The 22,800-nt window shown below is 38.1% G+C and overlaps 1 protein-coding gene across 1 annotated transcript in view; it reads right to left on the reverse strand.

Annotated features, from left to right (window-relative positions):
- PRKAR2B (protein kinase cAMP-dependent type II regulatory subunit beta) overlaps positions 1–22,800 on the reverse strand; it is an 88,178-nt gene that overhangs the window by 36,487 nt on the left and 28,891 nt on the right. The window contains exon 2 of the mRNA XM_051608239.1: positions 18,761–18,796. Within this exon, the coding sequence (XP_051464199.1) occupies positions 18,761–18,796 (36 nt within the window). The remainder of the gene's footprint in view (positions 1–18,760; positions 18,797–22,800) is intronic.

The raw sequence follows: 22,800 nt of genomic DNA on the forward strand, positions 1-22,800 counted from the left end.
AAAAAGGCTCAGCCCACATCCTGAAGCAAAATATGTATGTCTTCCTGTTTCACAATTAAGCAGCTGAACTGAGGCAACCTATACTAGTGCTGGCTGAACTATAAACTAAGAAGAATGGGTCCTCAGTATTTACATCAAGAATCAAACCATCCATCAAGGGCAGTGAATGGCCATCACTCTTACAATAAGTGCAGCTCCTTTTTCCATTTCTGGAATAAGATGCATTTCCAAATGACCATCACCACCATCCACCAAAGAAAACGTTCAAGAGAATTTTCACATCCACATTCACATCATAAGTTCTGTATCACAGCACTGAGGGTCTAAGATTATTTCTGGTGTTGAAAGATCAAGGATGAGGGTGAGAGAACACAGTACTATAACAAGTTAAATTCACTTTCTTGAACTTTCTTGAACAAAGCGCTGTGTGTTACTACTGAGAACAAAGTGTCACTTCTACAGAGGTATCCCCAGTTGGTGCCAGGGGATCTGACAGAGCTGTAAATCACACAGTTGCTGAACTGGAGAAAGCTGATAGTCTTTGTGTATATTTGGTAAGCCAGTGCTACAGTTAGTGTAAACAAGCAAGCTTCACCCATGTCACAAGACTCTGGTAACTTTATGGGCCCCACGGGTCTCATCTTTATCATGACAAGTCTGGAGAGACAGGCACCTCCTTAAGGAGCCACCTTAGGAATGGCATCCCAATCGGTTTGGTCCCAGTGGTGCAAACAGTGGTGCTGGTCCCTGGCAGTGACCAAGAGGCTCACTGTAACCTCAGACACCTGAACCAGATGACACCTTTGTGGCCTTCTCAGCTCCACTCCTGTGCAACAGAGGCACCCAATCCCTTCACTTGCTAAACGTAAAAGAACAGCACATAGAGCAGTTATCAGGAATGCATAACTTTCTAAGCAATAAAAATACCTCACATATGGATCAAAGATGGAATTCAAACCTCTGAAGTCTCAGAGCAATAGGCGTAAGCTATAAAACCCTACTGCTTGAAACAAAAGAACAGGATACAGAGTAATCCACTGTGCAGAAGAATCTGCCTAAGCAGCAAGTGCTTCATCTCTGCAGAGTGGCTGGAGGAGCAAACAACATGTTACAGCTTGTGCTGTAACCCAGTCCTTCTGCCAAGGATGAGGTAGGGTCGGGCATCAAGTCCCTGCAGGTACTGCCAAGGGAAAATAATGATGTGATCTGCAGCGAGAAGACGTGTGTGTACTGACACTGTCAATGTTCACTTTGAGTATCACCCACAGAAAGACACAATTATTTATTGATGATAACAAAACTATCTAAAATAGACATGAATTCCTACTATTATACTTACACCCAGTAAGAAAAAGACCTTTCATATTTTCTTTTATTCTTTTTCAAGAAGAGTTCAGAATAAAGTGCTTGCTATTACACTGTCACTACTAAAAATCTACCGACTTAGAAAAGGCACAGTACATGAGGGAAGATTAAAAAAAAGTTCAGTGAGCTGCTAATGAAAGGAAATTTTAAGATCTACCAGATCATATAAGCCCATTAATCACGCATCAGCATAGTGCACCGACCTTTGAAAATTATGAATTAAAATAAATCAGTCAAAACCTGGTAAGAAAATATATAAATACTACTACTGGCTTCAGTGGGCATGGCAGAAGAACCTTAGAATACTGTTAGGCCCTGATGAAGTTAAATATTATTAACATTCTACACCTGTAAGGATTAAGCCAGGTAATAACTATAGGATTATATAAGAATTAGAGACACCACATAAAAGCACTGTACATACAGCATGGGTAGCCTGTGGGATCCAGAGAATGGCGGATACACAATATACAGACCCTCCGCTCCCTCATACTGGTGCATCTGTCCCCCGTAGTCCCCAGTCATTCCTTATATCTGCAAGAATATAATAGAAAGAAAAGGCATAACAGGGTGCTGCAAGACCCCAGAGAAGATGGGAGCACATGGTTCAGGGTCTCCACTCCCTTGCAACAATATGGGCTTTGAGTTCTCCATCATGAACAGCAAACTTCTAAAGTTTAGTGGCCACAAGGGCAGGGTGCAAAGTGCTGTTGTTTAATTCAGTTTTTAGAAGTCAGGGGACCACTGGTGAATGGATTACAGTTACAGGCTTTTGTGCCAATCTTTTTTGTAATATTTATTACTGTAATTATATATTGTGACAAGCACAAAAGAAATAGTATGAATAAAATTGGATGACTCAAAGAAGCAAAGAAAATAAAAAGGAGCCTGAAAAGCCTAAAAAGCAAGTTCCCTAGTCACCAGTTTTGTTGTCTGCAAGAAGAAATTAACGTTCTAACTTTTATTTCCTAATGCTCGTGCCAGAGGTAAAAGAAAAGAGCTTACAGTTCCCAAGATATGTTTTTGGGTCTTTCAACTAAAGGATCAAAAATTCAACTGGAAAATGGAACTGTAAGTCTCCATTAGATGTGATCCTCCACAAAAATAAAAGGACAATACAAAGAAACCAATAGCCCTGCCACTCCCACTTAATTTTGAACACAAAAGTGTAGGCTAAAAACCTCCAAAGTTCTGATGCTAAACATTTGTTTAATAGAGAAAGGAGTGTAACACATATCCCAGATGGCTGGGAACAAAGAGTTTTCATTAATCCAACCAGCCCAGGGTTACATTATATTAATTTCTGTCAAGCCACTGACGTATGTTCTACCCACTTGTGTCAATATGCCATTTTATAATCTAATCATTAAACTGTGTTGATTTTGTCTTCAGAAGGAAGGACAGCAGTAGTTTTAACTTTGCAGCCATGAAACCAATGCAAGGAAGTTTCATTAATATGAGTATTCATTAAAAATGGCAACATGGGGATGTAAATGCAGAGTTCCTGCTGGTACCACTTGTATGATAAATGCACTAAGAAACCCAGTAGTTGGATGTGATTGCAACCTGCCTATAAATAGACACAATTCCAATAGCTCATATAAATAATGTCTTTGAAAATGATCCATCAGTCACACTGTGTTCTGATTAAGAAAAAGAAAAGTGTGAACTGAACAGAAATGCCCCTGAAATTTGCTCCCTCTCTTTCACAATACAACCACTTGCCACCTCAGTCTCCATCCAACTGAGCACCTTCATGAGATACTTAGCACTTTTTAAAAATCAGGCCTAGTCCTCAACACACAGGCTTAATAAATTAATGATAAAAAACAGTTTTAACTTTCAGCAAACAAGTTTTTCTATTTAATAATTCAATCTTAAAGTGGTGTTTTTAGATAAACATTTTAAAAGCTGTTTGTCACCTATATGGTCATTAAACTAAAATCACATAACACAGAAAGTAATTTTGCTTCAGCCTTGAAAATATCACAGATACTGAAAAAACTTAAGCTCAGACTCCAAACAAGAATTACATTATGGTCACAGACACACCTAAAATTATTTTCCAGAAATGTATGGGTATGTTAGAATCATAGGTATCACTAACACTTTTTAGTAACCATAATTATGTAAGTCCAGTTACCTAAGGAGTTGTTTAATAGAATAAACACATTCTAAACCCCAATAAACTTCTACGTTTTTATGAAAACAAATCACTCCAGAAAAATTTGCAACCAAGTATTTCAAGTAAATGCCACTGCAGTATATCACCATTTCAAGTGTCTTCCCCCTCAACTGGATCACCAAAATACTGTAAAATATAATTGGTAAATTATTGTCACAGCAACTGACACAGAGCCCCAGTTAGCACCCCTGAAACCTTGTCTGCCTTTTCAGAATGAAGAAACTTAAAGTGTAACACAAACAATAGAAACTGAATAAAAATAAAATAAAAAAATAAGTACAAGACTACCTGCCACATGAGATGAAACAGAGTAGTACTTTAAGGACAACAAAATTAGCATTCCACAGGAAGAGAAAGAAAACATGTAAGCAATTCAACTTGGAAAGTAAGAATACATGAATGAACAACAGTGTGTGATGAAACATATTATAGCTTTTAGGAGAATTTAGCAAATACTATTACTTAGTGGCTTGTATCTTTTATTATTTTTTTTAAAATTAATTTCTGTTTTAACAAAATAATGAACATACCCCATGCTCCACTTAAAGCATGTCTCTACACTAACACTTACAAACTCTGTAAATATTCCACTATATTTACATAAACTAAAAAGCTAGAAAACATAAGACGTCATGTGCCATGCTTGTACATGTGCACACATAGTGACCAAACCAGTGTGATTTACTATTTTATCCTTAGAAAAGAAACATACATATGGCAAAAGCTGTGCATGAGCACACGTGAGTTCAGGTGTGTGTGTACACACGTATCAGTGCTTTCTCTGCTTCATGTGGTCCTCTTGTCCACGGACACACTCTAGAGCATTTTGAGACTGCCATGGGCTTCTTACTCCTCTCTGCCCATAAATCTGGACCAAGACCTCTCTGTTCCATGTACTAAGACCTCTCTGTTCCATGTACTATCTCTCACAGTAGAAGGGCACAAGCCCACTATTTCCAAATCTGGGTAAAAAAGAAAAAACAATAAATGTGGCTTTTTAAAATTTTCTTCTTCCTTAGAGGCCACTCTCATAGCTCATTCCAGGCACACAATTTATAACCATTTAGAAAACAGCTACACAGATTATCTAATTTCTAACTTTTTATTTATTCAAGACACAATTTATACTGCTGCTCTATAACATCATAAGAGTCAAAGCTTTAATTCCCAGTGATCTGGTGTACAGCCCCATGTACATTTTTTTTATGATCTCCAGTGGGTCATGATCCCTGAAGGTATTTTAGGAGACTTGTAGATGTGGTGCTTAGGGACATGGCTTAGTGGTGGACTTGGCAGGGTTGGGTTAACAGTTGGACTTCATGATCTTAAAGGTCTTTTCCAATTAAAACAGTTCTATGATGCTATGACCAGCTAAAGGTACTTGTGAATTCAATTAACTGCTTTTCATGTAAATTTGTTGGGAACAGCTTTTTGCTCTATGACAGGTGACAACCATGTTCCAGCTTTGTGGAGGCCAGAGCATCTACAGGAATGAATTTATTCCTCTTACTTCCAACTTTAAATCTACACAGTTTCTTGATGGTTCAGCAGACAAGTTGCGTTCAGGAGGTCTTAAGCAACTAGCATCCCAAGTCAGGTGTGAGGATGCCATGAGCTGCACGACTGCATCAGCAAGCACGGAGCATCAGCAGAGCCATACACACAGTTAATGCCTCCATCAGGCTGCAGCAAACCACTCTCTAGCAGCAGGCAGCCTTTACTCCTTTATGCAGCTCAGATTTTATGTCATCCTGCATTTTAATCTTCCCTTTGAGACCAGGTTCTCTGCAGAGATGGGAATGTGCACTGTGCAGGAAATGAGGATGTCTCATATCCAACAAGTGCTGCTGCTGGGCATTTGGTGGTGGGCACACCACAAAGGATTTAAACCTCTCTTGGCTCTTTCTTTTTGATTGGATCAAGTGTAGGCTTTCTACTCTCCTCTTCTAGGCCCTTACTACCCCAGTGTCTCAGCTACTGTCACACTGTGTTCCTCCCCTTTGTATCTGCTTTTCTACTGTTACAACTGCCAGACCACAGCTCTCCAACAGCCCTTTTTGGTTTTTTCCACACCGTCCTTTACACGTGTATTGCATTTCTTGAGCAATCCAAATAAAAATTGTACCACTTCTCCTTCCTCATTCTTCCAGCAGAACATTTTCTTGGATAACATATGGAAGAAACCAACTAGATTGGTTTAATAAGACCCCATCGTATGGGTCTTATGAAGATGAAGTATGGGGCTCTCCATACTTGTCCCTCCTACACGGTTTCACTTGTGCTAGCAAGAAACTTCATTAGCAAAATCTATGGTCTTTGCCAATGTGCCCCAACATACTGGTGTCACCGGGCACTACTCAACCTTTATGACAATTCATATTCCCCTCTGGTGTTACTTGCCAACAAACTGATCCCAGGAGCACACCTCAGGAGGATCCTTTAGATTAGCATTTCCTCTTTTTCAGTGTAATTAAGCCTCACAGTAGGTGTATTTCTTTTTTCTTAACTGTCTTGCACCTGAAGCATTCCTTCATACTGGCCATTGGAAAATTCAATTAACTCCATGAGATGTGCCTAAAAATCCTACAGGACAGCAGGTAAGCCTTATACAGGGAGCCATTTTTTGCCACGTTTTAAATAAATACATACACACATACACGTTTTTGTCTGCTGATGGCTGATTCTTTGACTTAACCTATTTCTGTCGAAACCCCAAACTGGAGAAGACTGTTTCCCAGGAATTTATTCCCAAATGGCTAGCATAAATTGGGTGGTTCTTTTAAAATAAAGAATAAGATTTGTGTCTCTTTTCTCAGTACAGAAAATAACTGAAAAATTTAAATTGTGTCCTGCATGACCATCTTTGCACAATGCCAACGTATATTACTGTGACAGAATAACCAAAAAAGAATGAATGGAACAGTAGATGTACTCTGCTCTAGATCCACCCAGAACCAGTGTTCCCAAATAGTTACCAAACAACAGTTCCCAACAAAGAAAGTTTTATCTTCCTGTTGCTCCCTGGCAAGAATATGAGAGACCAGAAAGTAACTCTTGTTTAGCACTCCTCCCTTTCAGTGTTGTCCCAGCTCACAAAACACACTTTTGCTACAGTGCTCCATGCTAAAGCTATGTTTCCAAAACACAGACTTTGATAACAGGATAGATCAAGGCTGACAAGTAGGCATGAAATTTGTGCCTTAAAAAATGAAAGATGCCCTTGTCACTTACTAGACCACATGCACAGGAATTTTAAGGGTAAAACTCCCAGTTTTGTTACTTTGTGTAGCTGATGTTCAGAGTGAAAGATGGCTTCAGAAGCTGACTGACACTTTGAGATTAGGCTGATGGGGTCCTTCCTATCTGACTGGTTATTTGAAACTGTATCTCCACATTTTCATTATTTCCTTGTGCATGGAGAGCGGAAAGAGTCAGTGTTCCCAGGTAGCCTGATATTTAACAAGAAAAGTAAGCAAGGCTTTAAAATCTCCACTTCAAATTTATCCCTCTGACAAGTTCCTTTTTCTTAATTTTTTATCAAGTTCTGTTACCTGTTCTAACCGTGTAATAAATACTTATATATATACAATTTTCTTCATTAATAGACTGTGGCAAATAGCAATTTTTTATTCTGGCAGGCTCATAATGATTCTTATCAATAATTGTGATGATACCAGAAAACAATCATTCTCACTTTCACACAAAATATTGATCAGAACAAGAACAGGAATAATTTAGCTTTTTGTTGTTGATCTACATCACTAGCTTAAAAACAAGACTCTAAAAGATGCATTGCTTTCATACAAAAAAAAAAATTAATATTTTAAAGTTTAATTTTCCCCTAAAGAAGAAAAGGGATATATTTTGGGTAGGACAGACATAAGAAAGACAAATATTTATTATGTTTATTCAGAGACACATTAAAGCTTAGGAGAGAGCTTTAATTTTCAAATTATAGGAGAGATTTTCAAATTCATGTTCAGTCCTTCCACAATTTTCTTACAAGTTTTGTACTAACAAGCTATGCATATATACCCAGCTTTACACACACACGTGAACACCACTGCCATACAATGGCCAGATTCTTCTCCATTTGCCATGTGATCAAGTAGCAGGGAGCAGAACTCTTCCTGACTTAAACAGTGAATGTAAGATTGAACAAGAGGGAGAAATCCTGAGTTCAAAATCCGTGAAGGAGATTCCTTAATAGCAAGCTAATTCTCAACTGGGAGTAAATGGGAGTAAAAATAGGGGATTCAGAAGAATGCCTTTAGTCCCCTACTGCAATATGCCTTGCAACGCTCCACTGTCATTTCATGCTGCTAAAACTCAACTATGTACAGTACAAAAGGAAGGTAGTTTTTGATGCTTCGCTCTGCCCCAGTGGTTTGTACACAATGGTCACACAGCCACTTCCATTATCTTCTGTAGACAACCAAACAAATCTAATGCTCCAAGAGCAAAGACCTAGGGTTGCAAGTGTGAGAACACTGTATATAATAATAGTATGACAGTGATAGGGACTTGCCTAGCACAGTTCTGAGTAAGCCCACTTGAGAAAGCATACATACACACTAGATCTAAAAATCAGATCTCCAAGGAGTTTTCAAGAGAGAAGACTATTCCTATCTTTATCTAGAACAGAAAGCAAGATCTGAAATGAGAAAACCAGCATTGCCTAGTGTTAAAAAAAAAGCAAATATGGTTCCAAGTTAGCAACAAAACTATTACTGGGATATACCAATCTGCTTGGCTGGTAAACTTATATGCATGTCCAACACAGAAGTATTAATGACTTTGGTGGAACTTGTAGGACCCACTGACAAGAAAACAAACACTGCTTTCAGGATGCTATCTTTATCCTATATTTCCTCCCACGCTTTAAACTTGTCTATATCCTCCAAACTAGATGTTGGAGAAGCAGATCTGAGAGACATATGATAGAGATACATGAAGCAAAGACATTGTAGAATTGGATTATGTGGAGGCAAGGGGGAGGGTGCAGGAAATAGAGAGCGTTTGATGGTGAGAAAGCCTTGGGCTTGTGCTTTGACAAAGGACATTTTGTTTAAACAACTGAGAAGTACACCCCACAGCTCAAGGCATCGTTGCTTCCTACAAAACATACGGAACCGACATGGAGTGTTTAGGAAGCAAAACATCAGGCTGCTGTTCATTTTATACAATGTGCATAAATGGCATCTGCTGTTTCAAACACCACAGTATTTAGCAAAGACATTTAAATATCTAATTTTCCCCTTTCTTTGACTCTAGAAGAAGCGGTACTTGCCCAATACTAAGCCAAACTTGACGGTCAAGGGCCAAGCCATTTGTATGATTGTGTTCTACAAGAAAACTTGTTCCACAAATAGTTACTCCATTTTTAACAACTCACTATGTTAAACATGCCTTGTCTTGTTCATCTCTTATTCTCTAGAACAAACCTTGTATATCATGGAAGTCAAACCACATGAAAACACAGATGGAATGGAATTGTTTTGGAAAAGTGGTAAGCAGATAACTACAACCTACAGATTCACGCTCTGTCTCCTACAGAGGAGGCAGCACACCTCCCTAATGTAAATACAAATGCTGAAGAACAAAATAGCACAGCAAACAAGGTTGAGAGTATCATAGACACAGTTACTGAAGCATTTTAGAGAAGAAAAATCAGAACTATTAAATGAATACTAAATAATTACATATCTGCTCCAAAGATAATTTTTAAATCCTTCCTACTTCTTTCATATTGTGTTTCTTTCAAAATCAGAAGTTATAAGCAACCTGATAAAAGCACTGGAAAATTATTAGCTTCTCTGGTCATGTTTAGAATCTAGGGTGTTATTGGGATCACTGAGATTATCAATGGTGAATGTGAACTTGGAAGCAAGTTAAAACAGAAAATACAGTATGACCTACAGGTTGTCAGACACAGGAAGAATTTTTGTGTGTCAAATGTTAACCAGAGACAACTGAGGAACTAGTAATCTGAAAAACTTAAAATTAAAAACTAAAATACAACTGAGAATAATCTGTAATTTTTATATCAACTAGTTCACAGCACTCACTGCAATCTGAAAGCATTCATTAAGATATTTTAGTACATTTATTAAATAATCATTGACGTGCAAACTACTGCTTGCAGATAAATAACAGCCATATTTATTGTTATTAATATGAACATTTGGCTTCAGTTCTGTATTTACTTTGATAGAAAGTCTGTTTTGTCTGAAAAACCTGTTTTCTCTGGAATGTATTCACTACTGCTTAGTTACATAGCAAGAAGATATCCTCTTTGTGTATAATGCATTTTTTGAGTTGTGAAAGAAATATTAGATACTACACTAAAGCATTCCAAGGACAAGAGTGCCAAATACTGGTCTGTATAAAATAAGAGGGGAAAATAATTAGCTCCTCAGGTAGACCCCTATCTGGTCTGAAGCAGAACAGGAGACTACGCCAACCTGAGTACCCAAGAAAGCAGAGGGGGAGAGGCTCTGGCACGATCCCTGGCACAGTTCCAAACAATACATTCCCAAATGGCAGTACGGATGAGTCCAGAATGCTGGCTTTGGGAAGGGCTTAGCATATAGACACCAGCTCTACCGTAGCACTTTCCTGTACCCATCTTATTTACTAGGTACATATATAAAGTGATTTTAAAGGAATTTGTAAGTCAGTCTAACAGCTCTATACCTTGCTAGAATATCTGAGCTCTTCATCAGACTGACAGGGCACTGGCCCATTAAGACAAATTTAATTCCTATTTCAACACCAACCTCTGGTTTATATTTCATATATCTGAAACAAGATCAGCCCAAATAGCTGAAAAAGCGACGATGATTAATTTTATTGACACAAAACTATATGCAGAATACTTTCCAAAGGCAATACAAACACAGCAGGAAAAATTACAATTTCCCATAAAGAGGTATATGCAATAATTTGTGAACTTAAGCCACATTTATAACTCTCCTATTTTCTAAAGAGGTTGCTATCTAGCTTTACTGAATTGTGCAATGTAAAAATAATTACTCTGTACACTTTAGTCAGTCCATAAAATGCAGTCTAGAATTATGTGCACATAACACAGAAATGAAGATGAAAACTCAAGAAATCATCTAAATCATCCCTATGCACTGGTGCACTATGAATAACATTTCTATTCCTGCAGAATTCCTTAAAACCTCAGAGAGAACACAATATTCCTGAGTAGTTTAGTCTATTGCTCCACTAAGTGTTTAGTTAGAAAGCTTTCCCCAAAGTGTAGCCTAAATATTTGTGCATGTAAAAATTAGGCCAATCACTGCTTGTTTATTTCCTTCCTTCCCTGCCATGTCCTTGAGACAAATATTGATAGGTCTCTCCACAGCAACCTATTGCACAGCACAAGGCTTACATATTGATCCCCACCACTGCCTCTCCCTTTCTCTTGCATTTTCCCCTTCCTTGCTCCAACATCTCAACCTTTGCCTTATAGTATGGCTCTGCTGAATCTCCTCTTCTTTTACTAAGCTTAGTATTAAAGTGTCAGGACAAAACAGCTTAATCATAGCTGCTTCTAACAACCAGCATGAAATCAATTTGCAGCAGTTAGCCTTTTTATGTAACTTGGCTCCATAAATGGGCTCTGAAAAATTCATATTCACCCTCTGCTGATCTATACAAGGGAACACTTTGATACAACCTGCTAGAATCTGTGTTTCAGATTTTGAAGGTTTAATAAAGGAATAAATGAATGTTGAAAGTTAACCACTTTAAAAGTTCCAGAAGTCACGCACAGATAGCCTAAATTGTTTTTTTTTTAAAAAAGAATACTACTGTCTAACCATACACTGGTGTGTGAAATAGTTGTGATATAGATGCAATTCAATCTAGAGAACAAATTTTCACAGGCAAAATCTTTCACTAGAACAGCTAAAACAACTGAACTGGGAAGGAGGCAGACAAGTTTCTGAGCACACAAGCTCTTTTTCAGATCTGAATCAAAGGCAACAAATCTCAAGGTAACAAGAAGTCAGGAACAAGTACTGCAAGTTTAACATCATGATGTTATTTTATTAGCCATTCTGAACAAAAACAGTGATTAGCACTGGGAAGCAAATGTGCATGCACTCTAAGCATCCCTAGGCCCATGTTATTGCACCATTTTTTAACAGTAACTTTTCTCAAGTTCCCAGAAAACATAAGATGAGACTGGAGAGAGCAAATGAAACTCTTGTTTCTGAGACTGTCTCATTTGCAGCAGAACTTGTGAAGCACACAGCAAATAAGCCACTCAAGAAAAACTAAAGAAAGGGAGCTGGATCACTTGGTTACGGCTATGATGGGGAACAGCTTCTCTTGCTAACTTTCCACAGACCTCACACAGTGGGGCAGGCTGCTGAAATCTGTTTTTCTTTCTCAAGAGTTACATACGTTTTCAGCAGGACTAGGAGCAGACTGAAGCACAGAACTCTCCCTGACCCAGGAGCCAGCTCAGTGCACCATGCTCATATTGTTACACAGCACCCTAAGTTCAGTCCAGAGGCAAGACCCACTGGCTCCTGCAACACCTGGTATCAGAGACCACTCTTGGGAAAACTCGGTGGCTCATCTTCCCTGTGACACAGGCCATGGGATAACCCTGCAAGAGCAGATGGAATATATGATTGCATACTGAAAAAAATACAGTGTAAACATACCACAGGGCAAAGAGATACAATCACCTGATTTACAGCTATAGTCTGTAGGAGCTATGATGCTGAGTGCTTCATGGAAAGAAAACAGCGATCTCATGTAGGGCATTCAATTTCTGATGCAGGCAAAACTATTCACACTTGAATATTGATGCTCCACTTCCTATAAGCTTGAGATAGTCCTCATTCATTAATGGAAATAGGTGTTGGGAAATTTCTCAAGGTTTGTGAAGCATTTAAGTATTACAATGATGGTAACTGTAAGAGAGACAGACCATGACAAGGAAAGACAATATTCTCTGTAAGGACTGGAGAGTACAGGCTATACGATGCATTTGTGCAAAATCACAAAAAAAAAGGAGTATGTTCTCAGCAATTAGCAATTGAGGCAGCTGCTATGACAAAATATAGTGGCAGAGGCAAAGCTGCATAGGAAAGCCATGTGAAACAGAAGTGGTGGCTCCCCTGCAAGAGAGGCAAGAGGCAGATGAAGGAGATGTCCACTCACACAACAATGCCTGGTACATTTCTGCATCCATGTACAGTTGCAGCCCGGTGGAAGACAGCACAGTCTAACAATCCCTTCAGTGGGCTGAACTTAGATAAGATGTTATGCTTCAGTGAACTCCAATAAGGCACCATGTTCCATGCTGATGTGCTATCATGAGCTTAGGTGACTTCTTCACTGTCTGTCATGCAATGTATACACACCCTAAAGTTCTGACAGCACTTTTTCTTATAGTTTTCCTCACTGCTACAATGGCAGCCTTAGTGATTAACTGGGTTTTAGTATTAGGTATTACTCTATGTCTGCTGACTATGTCTCTCTTAATTAAAACAACAACAACAACAACAACAAAACCACAAAAAATAAAGGATTGGGCATTTTAAATTATGGATTGACTACATGCATGTAATGAAGAACAAAGATGAACCCAACATCACTTGAATTCAATTTGGGGGTTGTTCATCACTCAAAACAAGTAAAACCAGTAACTCTGCTTAAAGAACTACACTGGAATTACTGGTTCATCAATCAAGCTCTTTATTCTTCTGTCATTATGACTTGATATGCTTCCACAAAAACACTGACTCCTACCTGAGCATTTTGAAGAGTTTACAGTTACTTCATTCCTCATCATTATTTTTGGTACAATTCCAGCTTCTGCCTTACTGTATAAAAGGGAATAGCACTTCATTTTAATTAGCTGCCTTTCTCTGGCAATTTTTAACATGCCACAGGAAAGTGGGTGCCAATCTCTTTAAGAAAATCTCAATATAATTTAAACAGACTGAAATTACAAATGAAATACTGTTCCTAGGGCTATATACTATTCTGGCTAAGAGTATTGATTTGCTTTTCCCAAATATGAGTTTATATTTAAGAGTGGAATTTAATCACCTCTGTTGTTCCATACATAGGATTTCAGAAGGTAATCAGCCATTCCTTCACTAACAGGACTCCCATGGTCTAAATTCAGTAAAATTCCTCAGTGTTTCTTAAGTAGGTTGTCACATCTTCTGTAGAAGTCATTAAATTGAAAACTAGCAGTGATATATGTAAATGCTACTGCGGGCATGAATAATCTGCAGTCCACACATCTGTTCAGAATAATGAAGCCCGGAACTTTTATCTTGTCACTTTCTTCCTAATGGCACCTTGCGCAAAGATGAAGAATGAGATGAAGAATAGGCATATTGTTCTAGCAAACTTGCTCCCAGATTTTCCCTTTTATGAGGGCTGTGCAGAACCTCCCTCCTCCTATCTGAACACGTGCCAAAAAGCAGGAATCTATCATATGCCAGGCAGAGGCGTGAGCCCTGTGCGTCAGAGAGGGAGAGCTGAGAACACCCATCACCACTGCCACGTGAGGGTGCAGCCACCTCGGGCAGAAAGGCCTGTGGGCTGGTCACACTGTAGGGACAGCCCTGTAATGAGACCTGTGGGTGACAAAGTCTGCATGTGTGTGTCCAGTGTCTGATGAAATGGCACTGTCCTGCTCCCAGCTGTGCAGTCACAGGGCTTGGAGGTCTAACAGGCTACCCACCACTGATGTCATTGTTATACACAATGATGCTATAAAGGACTCACTAACTTGTTTACTAAGTGTTGCACTCTGTGCAAGTAGTATTTCAATAAACACAACTAGCTTGAGTGGCTTAGAAATTAATCAGTGTGTTTTGATTGAAAGATTCACTTATTTCTGGAAATTCTAAACCAACTAAAAATGTTAGAGGTTTCCTATTACATGTTTTCTGCCGACTCAGTTTAACACAAAATATTTCTAACCTACAGATATGCTTGCTGGAAAATATTTAAATATTTGCAAGGCTTGTGCAGAAGTGAACAACACCACTTCTCTACCAATTCAAAAGAACCTCATTCTGTGTGAGACAATTTAATTATCACAGCTTTGGAGCATCTCAAGCAATTAAGAATAAAGAGAATGCTGCATCTCCTACTTTCTCTTCAAAGTCTTGATGCATTATATGTCTAATAATTGTAGAGTTAAGTAAAATCAGTTTTGGTTCTTAGAGAAACTTCTGTACTTCCATAAAGAGAGGAAAAAGAAGTAAGACAGGCCACTAAACACAGCCCCCTCTTTATCAGAAATTACCACATTATATAAGTGTACATATAAACATTTTCTGAATTTGAGTACCTGCTAAGTGAATTAAACACATCCTTTTCACAGGGCATAATAAATGGCTTCCTTCTTTCTCAGCCTTTCCTAGTCAGCTATTCAGGCATGTACCTGAAAGTGACAGTTCTTAGTAGCATATGTAGTGACAAAAAACACTTCCAATTTAAACAAACGCAAGTTAAAAAAGTTTTGAAATAAAAAAAATAAAATTAAAAAAAAATTGTTGCAGAGAGATTTCCTCTAGTGTCATGTGAGGTTCTTCCTCACTTACATTGATGGCTGATGCAGGAGGTGTATAACATAAGCATGAATTTACTTACAAAGGGTTTTCTCTTTTCTTTGGAGAGGTCCTTTGTGACATCCATAGTTAAGAAACCTGAAACTTTTCACCTTCTCTGCTTCCCTTTATTCTTTCCACAATAGTGCCATCTCCTTGATTGCAAGTTTATTCCAGATACACCTAAGTCAGTTTCTCCCTAGAGATTCGTTACTGATGTGCTCTGCCAATTTACTATGTTTAAATTCTTTTTGTTTACAGCTTTGTGGAGAAGTTGCCAAATAAATAAAGCTACTTCTTTCCCCCATTTGATTGAGAGAACCTCTTGGCTACCTCAGCTTGTTCAGGAATTTCCACTCATTTTTCACCTCATGAACATATTTACAGCTTTCTCTTCCACTTCATGCTGCTTCCCTCTTCATGCCTCCCCTTCTGCCCACCCAAGTCTCTTGATTGCCTCTACATCTCTTCATCTCAGTTCCATGAGATTTTTTAAGAAAATTAAGGATTATCTACTTGCAGCTGTCTCATTGTTCATTCCAACTCTATAAGGTATTTTTAATCTCCTCTTGCTAAACTCCTCTGTTTAAGACTACAATGACTATTATTCTTCATGCATAGCCTAGAACAACAGAGTGCATTATTAACTAGCCCTTAAGTAGCTATGTCATCAGTCTCTGGCATATATGTATTTATGTATAGAGCTCACATTGCATACATACACACCTACACATAAACACACAGAAGAGATACTAAATCAGGTAGTTCAATAAATTTTAACCAAAATTTAAGAACAATTAATCAGTTCTAGATTTCTTATGCCTTTATCCTCTACATATCCATGGCAGTATATTAATACGTTCACAGCATGTTAGCGGGAGCAGCTGTTAAATAATAAATGCCTCACTATATTATTTTCAGCAGGTGCTTCAGCAATTAAATTCTGTCTGCTTAATTTCTAGTTCATTTAGGAAAAATAACTATATCTTATGCCACCAAGTAAAATACTAGGCATATCCAAAGAATAATCGAAATATCAAAATCAAGACATTCACTGCAGAGAATTATTGCTCTTTGTGAAGAAATGTGTGTCATCTTCTGGCATCTCCTTGCTTATAATTGCAAGAGCTCGAAACGCAGCCTTTAGCAGAACACTCTAGAAGTCTTTGCTGAAGATATTGGATGTTTTGCCCCACTAGGGTCAGCAGTTCAGCTCTTTCTCCATCCCATGGCTGGCTACAGGCAGCCCCTCCTACCCCTCTTTCAGATGTAGCTATTTGGAAGCCACAGCACAGGTCAGCTGGAGACCCAATGAAAACCAACACACCAAAACCTCCTGTATTTCTATTTTCTTTCAACCAATGCACCCTCGGGTAGCACAACTCCTAGATCTATGCAAGGGAAGTAGACACAACCTATGGGCTGAGGGGTGACAATGGCAGAGTCCTCAGTATCACCAGATCACATGCAACATGAAACCACCTGCGACAGCTCACTCTGAGTATTTGTCTTTAACTTGGAACAATGTTCACCAGAAGCAAATCTTCAAAACCACTCAAGAATCAACAATCTTGCACATTTCAAATTTTAAAATAGCTCCTAACTAAATAGCCTAAAATTAAGATAAATCCATACTTGAGAAAAACCCTGCATTTCATTTGGTTAACCTCTTATTTCCTAAAAATAAGAATAAACTTTGATTACAGAATGCTATTAAACCACAAAGCATAAAACAACCAACTACTATATGGCTTTTCTACTTGCAAGGTATCTCGACTACCTTAATGTACCCAAACAGTTATTCAATTTTTTTAAAGTATCTAAAAATATGGTTAGGACTGCTAACATCCCTGTAAAAATGTCTGCACTATCAGCATAGTCTGTTTCATATTTTTAATTTTATATTTTATCAATCAGGTTTCTTAATTGTACTGTACCTCTCCAGAAGTAATTTAGTATTTAAGAAGTAAGAAATATCACCTTTCATGGGTTTTCTTGTTTAAAAAACAATTAATTATTAAAGCTGCGAGAAACTTAAAATAGTACATATGGTAGACTTTAGCATGACCTTGTTCCAGCTTGGAGTATATTCACATGATTTACATCTGCACCATACCATAGAAATTGACTCATTATTCTCAGCAAGATAACTCTATTTTATGTCTTCACAACATGATGAAAACATATCAAATTTTAATAGCCCATAGAAATTATTTTCTCAATAATTGTGCAAAAATTTTAGGCTTCTAACATGTTTTTAATTTCCTTTTAAAGGAACAATATATTTTTTTTTCCTGAGCAAGCATTGGGTTTTCAAACAATCAGACTCTCTTACTGAAATGCAAAATCTTATCACACATCTGTTATAAGGACTGCATTCATTACAGTCAGCTATCAATCAGTCACAGTAAAACCTCCCTTAAATCATACAATGTAATTTGCAGAAAGCCCTGCTCACTGTTACTGAGTGCTAGTTAACAAATAATTCATTTCACTTCATGCCTCAGTACCCTGTGAAGTATTATCATTACTTAAAACATGGGAACATTTGGAATTCATTACATTTTCTTACTTTGTGCTAGGTATGCTATGCACCAATCCTGCAAATGCAAACCTTCATCATCCTATACAGTTCCTTAATAATCCCTAGGATCTCCACTGATGTTTTTATATTAACAAGGAATTATCTGATTGAGGTTAGACTTACTGCATTGTGGAATACAAACTTTATTACATATACCAGAAATGCTCTGCAGCTGAAAACAGAAAGCGTTTTATAGTCAGGTTTTAAACTTAGCATACTGAGGTGACTAGGACCAGCTCACATCTCCCACTCCACTGACTCTCACAAGTGGGTCAAGACTTGAATTACATTCAGTGGTGGCTTTTACACCCACTTTCAGACTAATAGTATTTCAAACAAGTAAGACTTAGATTCTTGGCCTCATGTTTCAGGAGAAAAAGCCCTCAAAAATGAAGCCTAAAGGCTATGATACAGCAGAACAATAAAGAGAGGCCAAGACTATTGATTATTAGTGATACATATTTTGGAGAGATCTCTTACACATCATGTAATAAGGTAAATAGCCCTCTGAGCTGGCACAAACCAAGTTAACTTGCAGAATTCACAAATCAGCACCCAGCTAGGCAGGCACACTCCTAGCACACCACCACCACCAGGGCAATGTTCCCTCCTGCAGACCTGCCAGCTCTGCACAGCAGAACAACACATCATGCACACAACCCACCTCGTTCCTGAAAAACACAGGGAGATTTCTAGCACAGTTGAACATTTTCTTATGCATAGATGATCACCAAATCGTGGTTGCAGGCTGTCTATGAAGTGAGCAAGGCAACCTTGCATCAGATTATGTTCTTGATTTCAAAGTTCAATTCTCTTAGGACTAAAATTATTTTCCTTAAAGGAAAAAAGAAAAGCTTATGGCTACATTTTTCAGTAAACCAGGTAACAAATTTAAGGTTAACCTAAATCAGTCATCTTTAAAGAAATCTGACTAATGTCATATTATGTTTTACATGACAACCACCATCAGCATGATGTTTCAACTATTACGTAAACCAATGAAACATGCAACTTGATTCAACTTACCTGATGCCCGTCTGGTGAATCGGTTTATTGCTGGAGCTGAAATAAAACATGACATTGCAATTAGATTATTTTTGTAACAGTTTAACACACTTTACACAAAGCAATGTTACACTTCAAAGTCCGACAGCTACAAAAATCTGTTAACCATTATTTTTTATCCTTAAAGAAACCCATGTTAACTTCATATACACTTCAACTTTTAAGCAGCTTTGCAAGACTTAGTAACCAGTAAGCTTTCAAGACCATTTTCAGTTACTGTTACTTATTGCTGTCCATAACTGGCTGTGAAATATTTAGATCTGCATTTCCATTACTTATTGAGAGCACAGAAATTGGCATCTTGCAAACAATGATGCAAGTATAGATTAAAAAAAAAAAAAAAAGCTCTAAAAAATTTTAATTTTACTTTTGCAAAATACACCTATTTAGAGATCTGGCATGAAAGATAATCTTAGAGGAAAAAAGACTAATTTTCAATCCCATCTGAAAGATCAGCTTTTGTTTTGACTAACCTTTAAAACTCCTTGGATAAGTCAACAACAATGCAAACCCCTGCCCAGACCCCAATTTTGCAGTGAAAATTACTGTTTTATAGTGCCATCTGGGCACATCTCCAACTGCACACTGCAAACATTTGCAAACAGACTCCTGTCTTGTTTCCAACTGGGAGAGATCACAAAATACATCTTAAAGCACACAGTTGTGCCTCTATTTCATTTCCAGGTTTACCAGCTTCTTCAAGAGCTACTAGAGATAAAATAATGAAGTAAAGTTTTATGCCTTTCAAATACAACCTTCAGTCTGCTTCTAATTAGTATAAAACACTGGTCTTGAACTCTACTTTCATGTGACACATTTACTGCTGGAATAAACAGTAAGAAGAAAATCTGAATGACCTAATTTCAAATGTGGGCAGCAGCTACATTAAAAATGTATGCCCTTCCAGTGCTTATTAATATTCAGCCCTTAAAATTGCTCTTAATGTTTACATGGAATTGAAAAATATTGAACTTTTTGATTTTATCCCACTTAATTTGAAGTAGGAGTTAAGCATCATTTCTTGAACACTTACGCCGAGATAAAGAGAAAAGAAAATTCTGAGAAAACAGGAGAGACAGTAATAGCTTGAGACGCAAACTGACTTTTTATTCCTTTGGGGAGGAAAAAACAGAGCAAAGCTACAATTTCTGAACCACGGTCCCAGATGGTTTGTGCAAGCACATAGAGTAGTGACAGCTCCAAGTGGCAAGAAATACACTGGGAAACCCGACTACAGCGGTTCAGAGAGCTAGGCATGAGCAGGGAAACCTCTGGTGAACAAGCTATCACAAACCCCAAACATATATATAACTACACAAGAGAGCAACACAACCAGCACAGTTATTTTTAAACATGAATTCTAATTTCCCCAACTTCTTCTTTTTTTTAATAAAAAGTCAAGCAATTTAGACTCTTTTTTTTTACTAGAGCAGACACCATATTTCATGCAACTACTATTTTGTAATCCAGGGGGGTGTTTCATTCCTCAAAACTGTTCATTTTCTGGCTAGGGCTATGGGCCAAACTGATTTCAAGACACTACTCATGACTATCACCATCAGATGGTTGAGCTGGTACCTCCAGTGTGTAAATCTGCAGCAGTTCTCAGCAGATGTGCTCATATGTAGAAAAAAAATTGGTATCCAACATATTTATAACAAGACAGCATAAAATAGTGTTCTGCCCCCACTCAAAAAGGTTTCCCTAAGTCAGGGAGGGTATTTGGCTGTGTGGCTATGGCTGTCAGTTCTGCTCATCACTTGTAGATATCAAGATGTAACTCCTCTAGACAGCTACCTCAGCACATTTCACCAACACAAAAAATAATACAACATTTAAAAAAAAAAAAAAAAAAAAAGAACATCTAACACGAAACTAACATAATTTGGATGCTACTTCTCTTTGGAACAAGTTACTGAGACTCAAAGACACAGGTCCTTTTCAAGCTACTTGCAGCTACATACTTCAAAATTAATTATTTTATTTGGCTGCAGGGAGCTTAATTTATTTTACAATAAATTTTACAAATTATTTGCTGCTAGAGAAAAAAAACAACAAGAATGTTAGAGCCTTTATAAGCAACTATTTTTGAGCTCATGTGAATAATCAGTGTTGGAGCAGCAGTCAGGCAAGCCTTCTTCCCCAGATTGGGATTTCATGAAGGTCATCCAAATGTGTTACTGGGAGATTTAGACGCAGCACCCACAGCTCTTTGCTATAGAGCAAGCTGAACTAATCTCTATTTCTCTTATAGCAAATGGCAATACACTTTTGTTGCCTGGAAAGGGGGAAGCATTAGCTTACAAGAAAGTCTCAGAGAATCACCAGCCCTACATACATTCAGCTGGTATATTCACTACAAAGTAGATGCATGATCAACCGGGTTGCTATGATGGCTGATAGGGTAAGTATAGTAGGGTAGGGAAAACAAAGTCTAAGAAGCCTGTTGCTGAAGCTATTAAAAAAAAAATATATTGTCTTTCAAGCATGAGGGGGTGAAAGTCTTGACTCAGAAACAAATGGACACATTGATCGCAGAAATATTCAATGAGGGATGTTAAACATGCCCTCTGAAGCCACAGAGTATCAGGAGCAGCAGAGAGATTTCCAGGGAAGATGCACTACTTGCTCTGTCTGTGCTTACCATCTTCTCTGGATATCTTTATTTCAGCCAGTGTCCTTACTGAGTTCTGGGCTAGGCTGACTCTTCAGTTTGGACTGAGATGACTGTCCTGATATGACTGCCCTAATTCACAAGGCTCAAGTCAGAGTGTCACCCAAGAGACAGTCTTGGCATTCAGGTTTAACTACAAAGGCAGCTTTGAAATCCCACTCACAGGCCACAGGGACACTGCACATACATCTATGGCTTCAAGACCTGGAGCTTAGGTGTGGTGCTTCCCACACTGCTGCTGCTGCTCCCCAACAGCCCTGCTCACCACCCTTCTCCCAGCTGTGTCCACAAGCAGCTTCTCAGGACTTGGGGTGTTTGCCTACAGGCACAGCCGAAAGGAGCTGGCTGCTGGGATCTACAGGCTGCCTGTGATGCTCCCTCCCATGAGAAACCCAGGCAGCCTTGTCAGAGGGCCACCCCATCCCTGACAACACCCTGGTGCAGCACTGCCGACACACACCAGTTTAAAGCACCACAACATTCCAGTGAGGATAAACTTGGGAATGTGCTTGAGGCAGTACCTATGTGGCTACTGAAGTTAACTCTACAGAAAAAAAAAACACCAAACTTTATTTTAAAAGTTATAGTAACATTGTGCTGCAAGTTGGTTACCTAGAATGATTCAATAAACAACTTGCTAGAAAAAAAAATATGCTTGAAGTAACTTACAGCTATAAACTCTCCCTCAGGGACTTGTGCAAAATGTAAAAGGAACAAAAAACACAGATTGCAAAACCTCAGCATTGCACAAACCAGGGATTTTTCCCAGTAAAGGGTAAATTGGCACACAGATAAATTCAGAACATGTCCAATGACATTTGATTTATTTATTTTTTACAGTAAGAGAAAGAGCTTCACCACAACTGAGTAATTGTACTGCTGCACACAGGGGATCTTGTTCAAGTGCCTGGTGTCACTCCAATATTAAACATGACTCTTCATGTTCTAGTTTGTCTCAACCAAAATACATTATAAACTTACACAGGGAAAAAGAAAAAAAAAGGAGAGAAAAAAGAGAAATAACAGAGGTCTGTATCCTGATGAAGTTTTGATTAAATTATCATTTGAAGCTGTGCAAGTTATTGATCCTTATGTGAAATGTTGTTTTGATTTTAGCACTGCATAAGAGAGAATTCCACCATCTAAGATGTTACCTGCTGGTAACTGCAATTAATGTTTGAAAATCCTTGCTCAGATGACTGTAGAAAAGTACAGGTTTTAAAATATTTTGGCAATACAGATCAAGTGAATAAACAGAAATAACTGATAAATGAACAAAAGAGGCTGAAGTATTTTAAAATGTCTTGCCAAGAATATTGGAGGTAAA

The sequence above is a fragment of the Apus apus genome, chromosome 1, assembly GCF_020740795.1.
Source record: "Apus apus isolate bApuApu2 chromosome 1, bApuApu2.pri.cur, whole genome shotgun sequence".
Lineage (NCBI taxonomy): Eukaryota > Metazoa > Chordata > Aves > Apodiformes > Apodidae > Apus > Apus apus.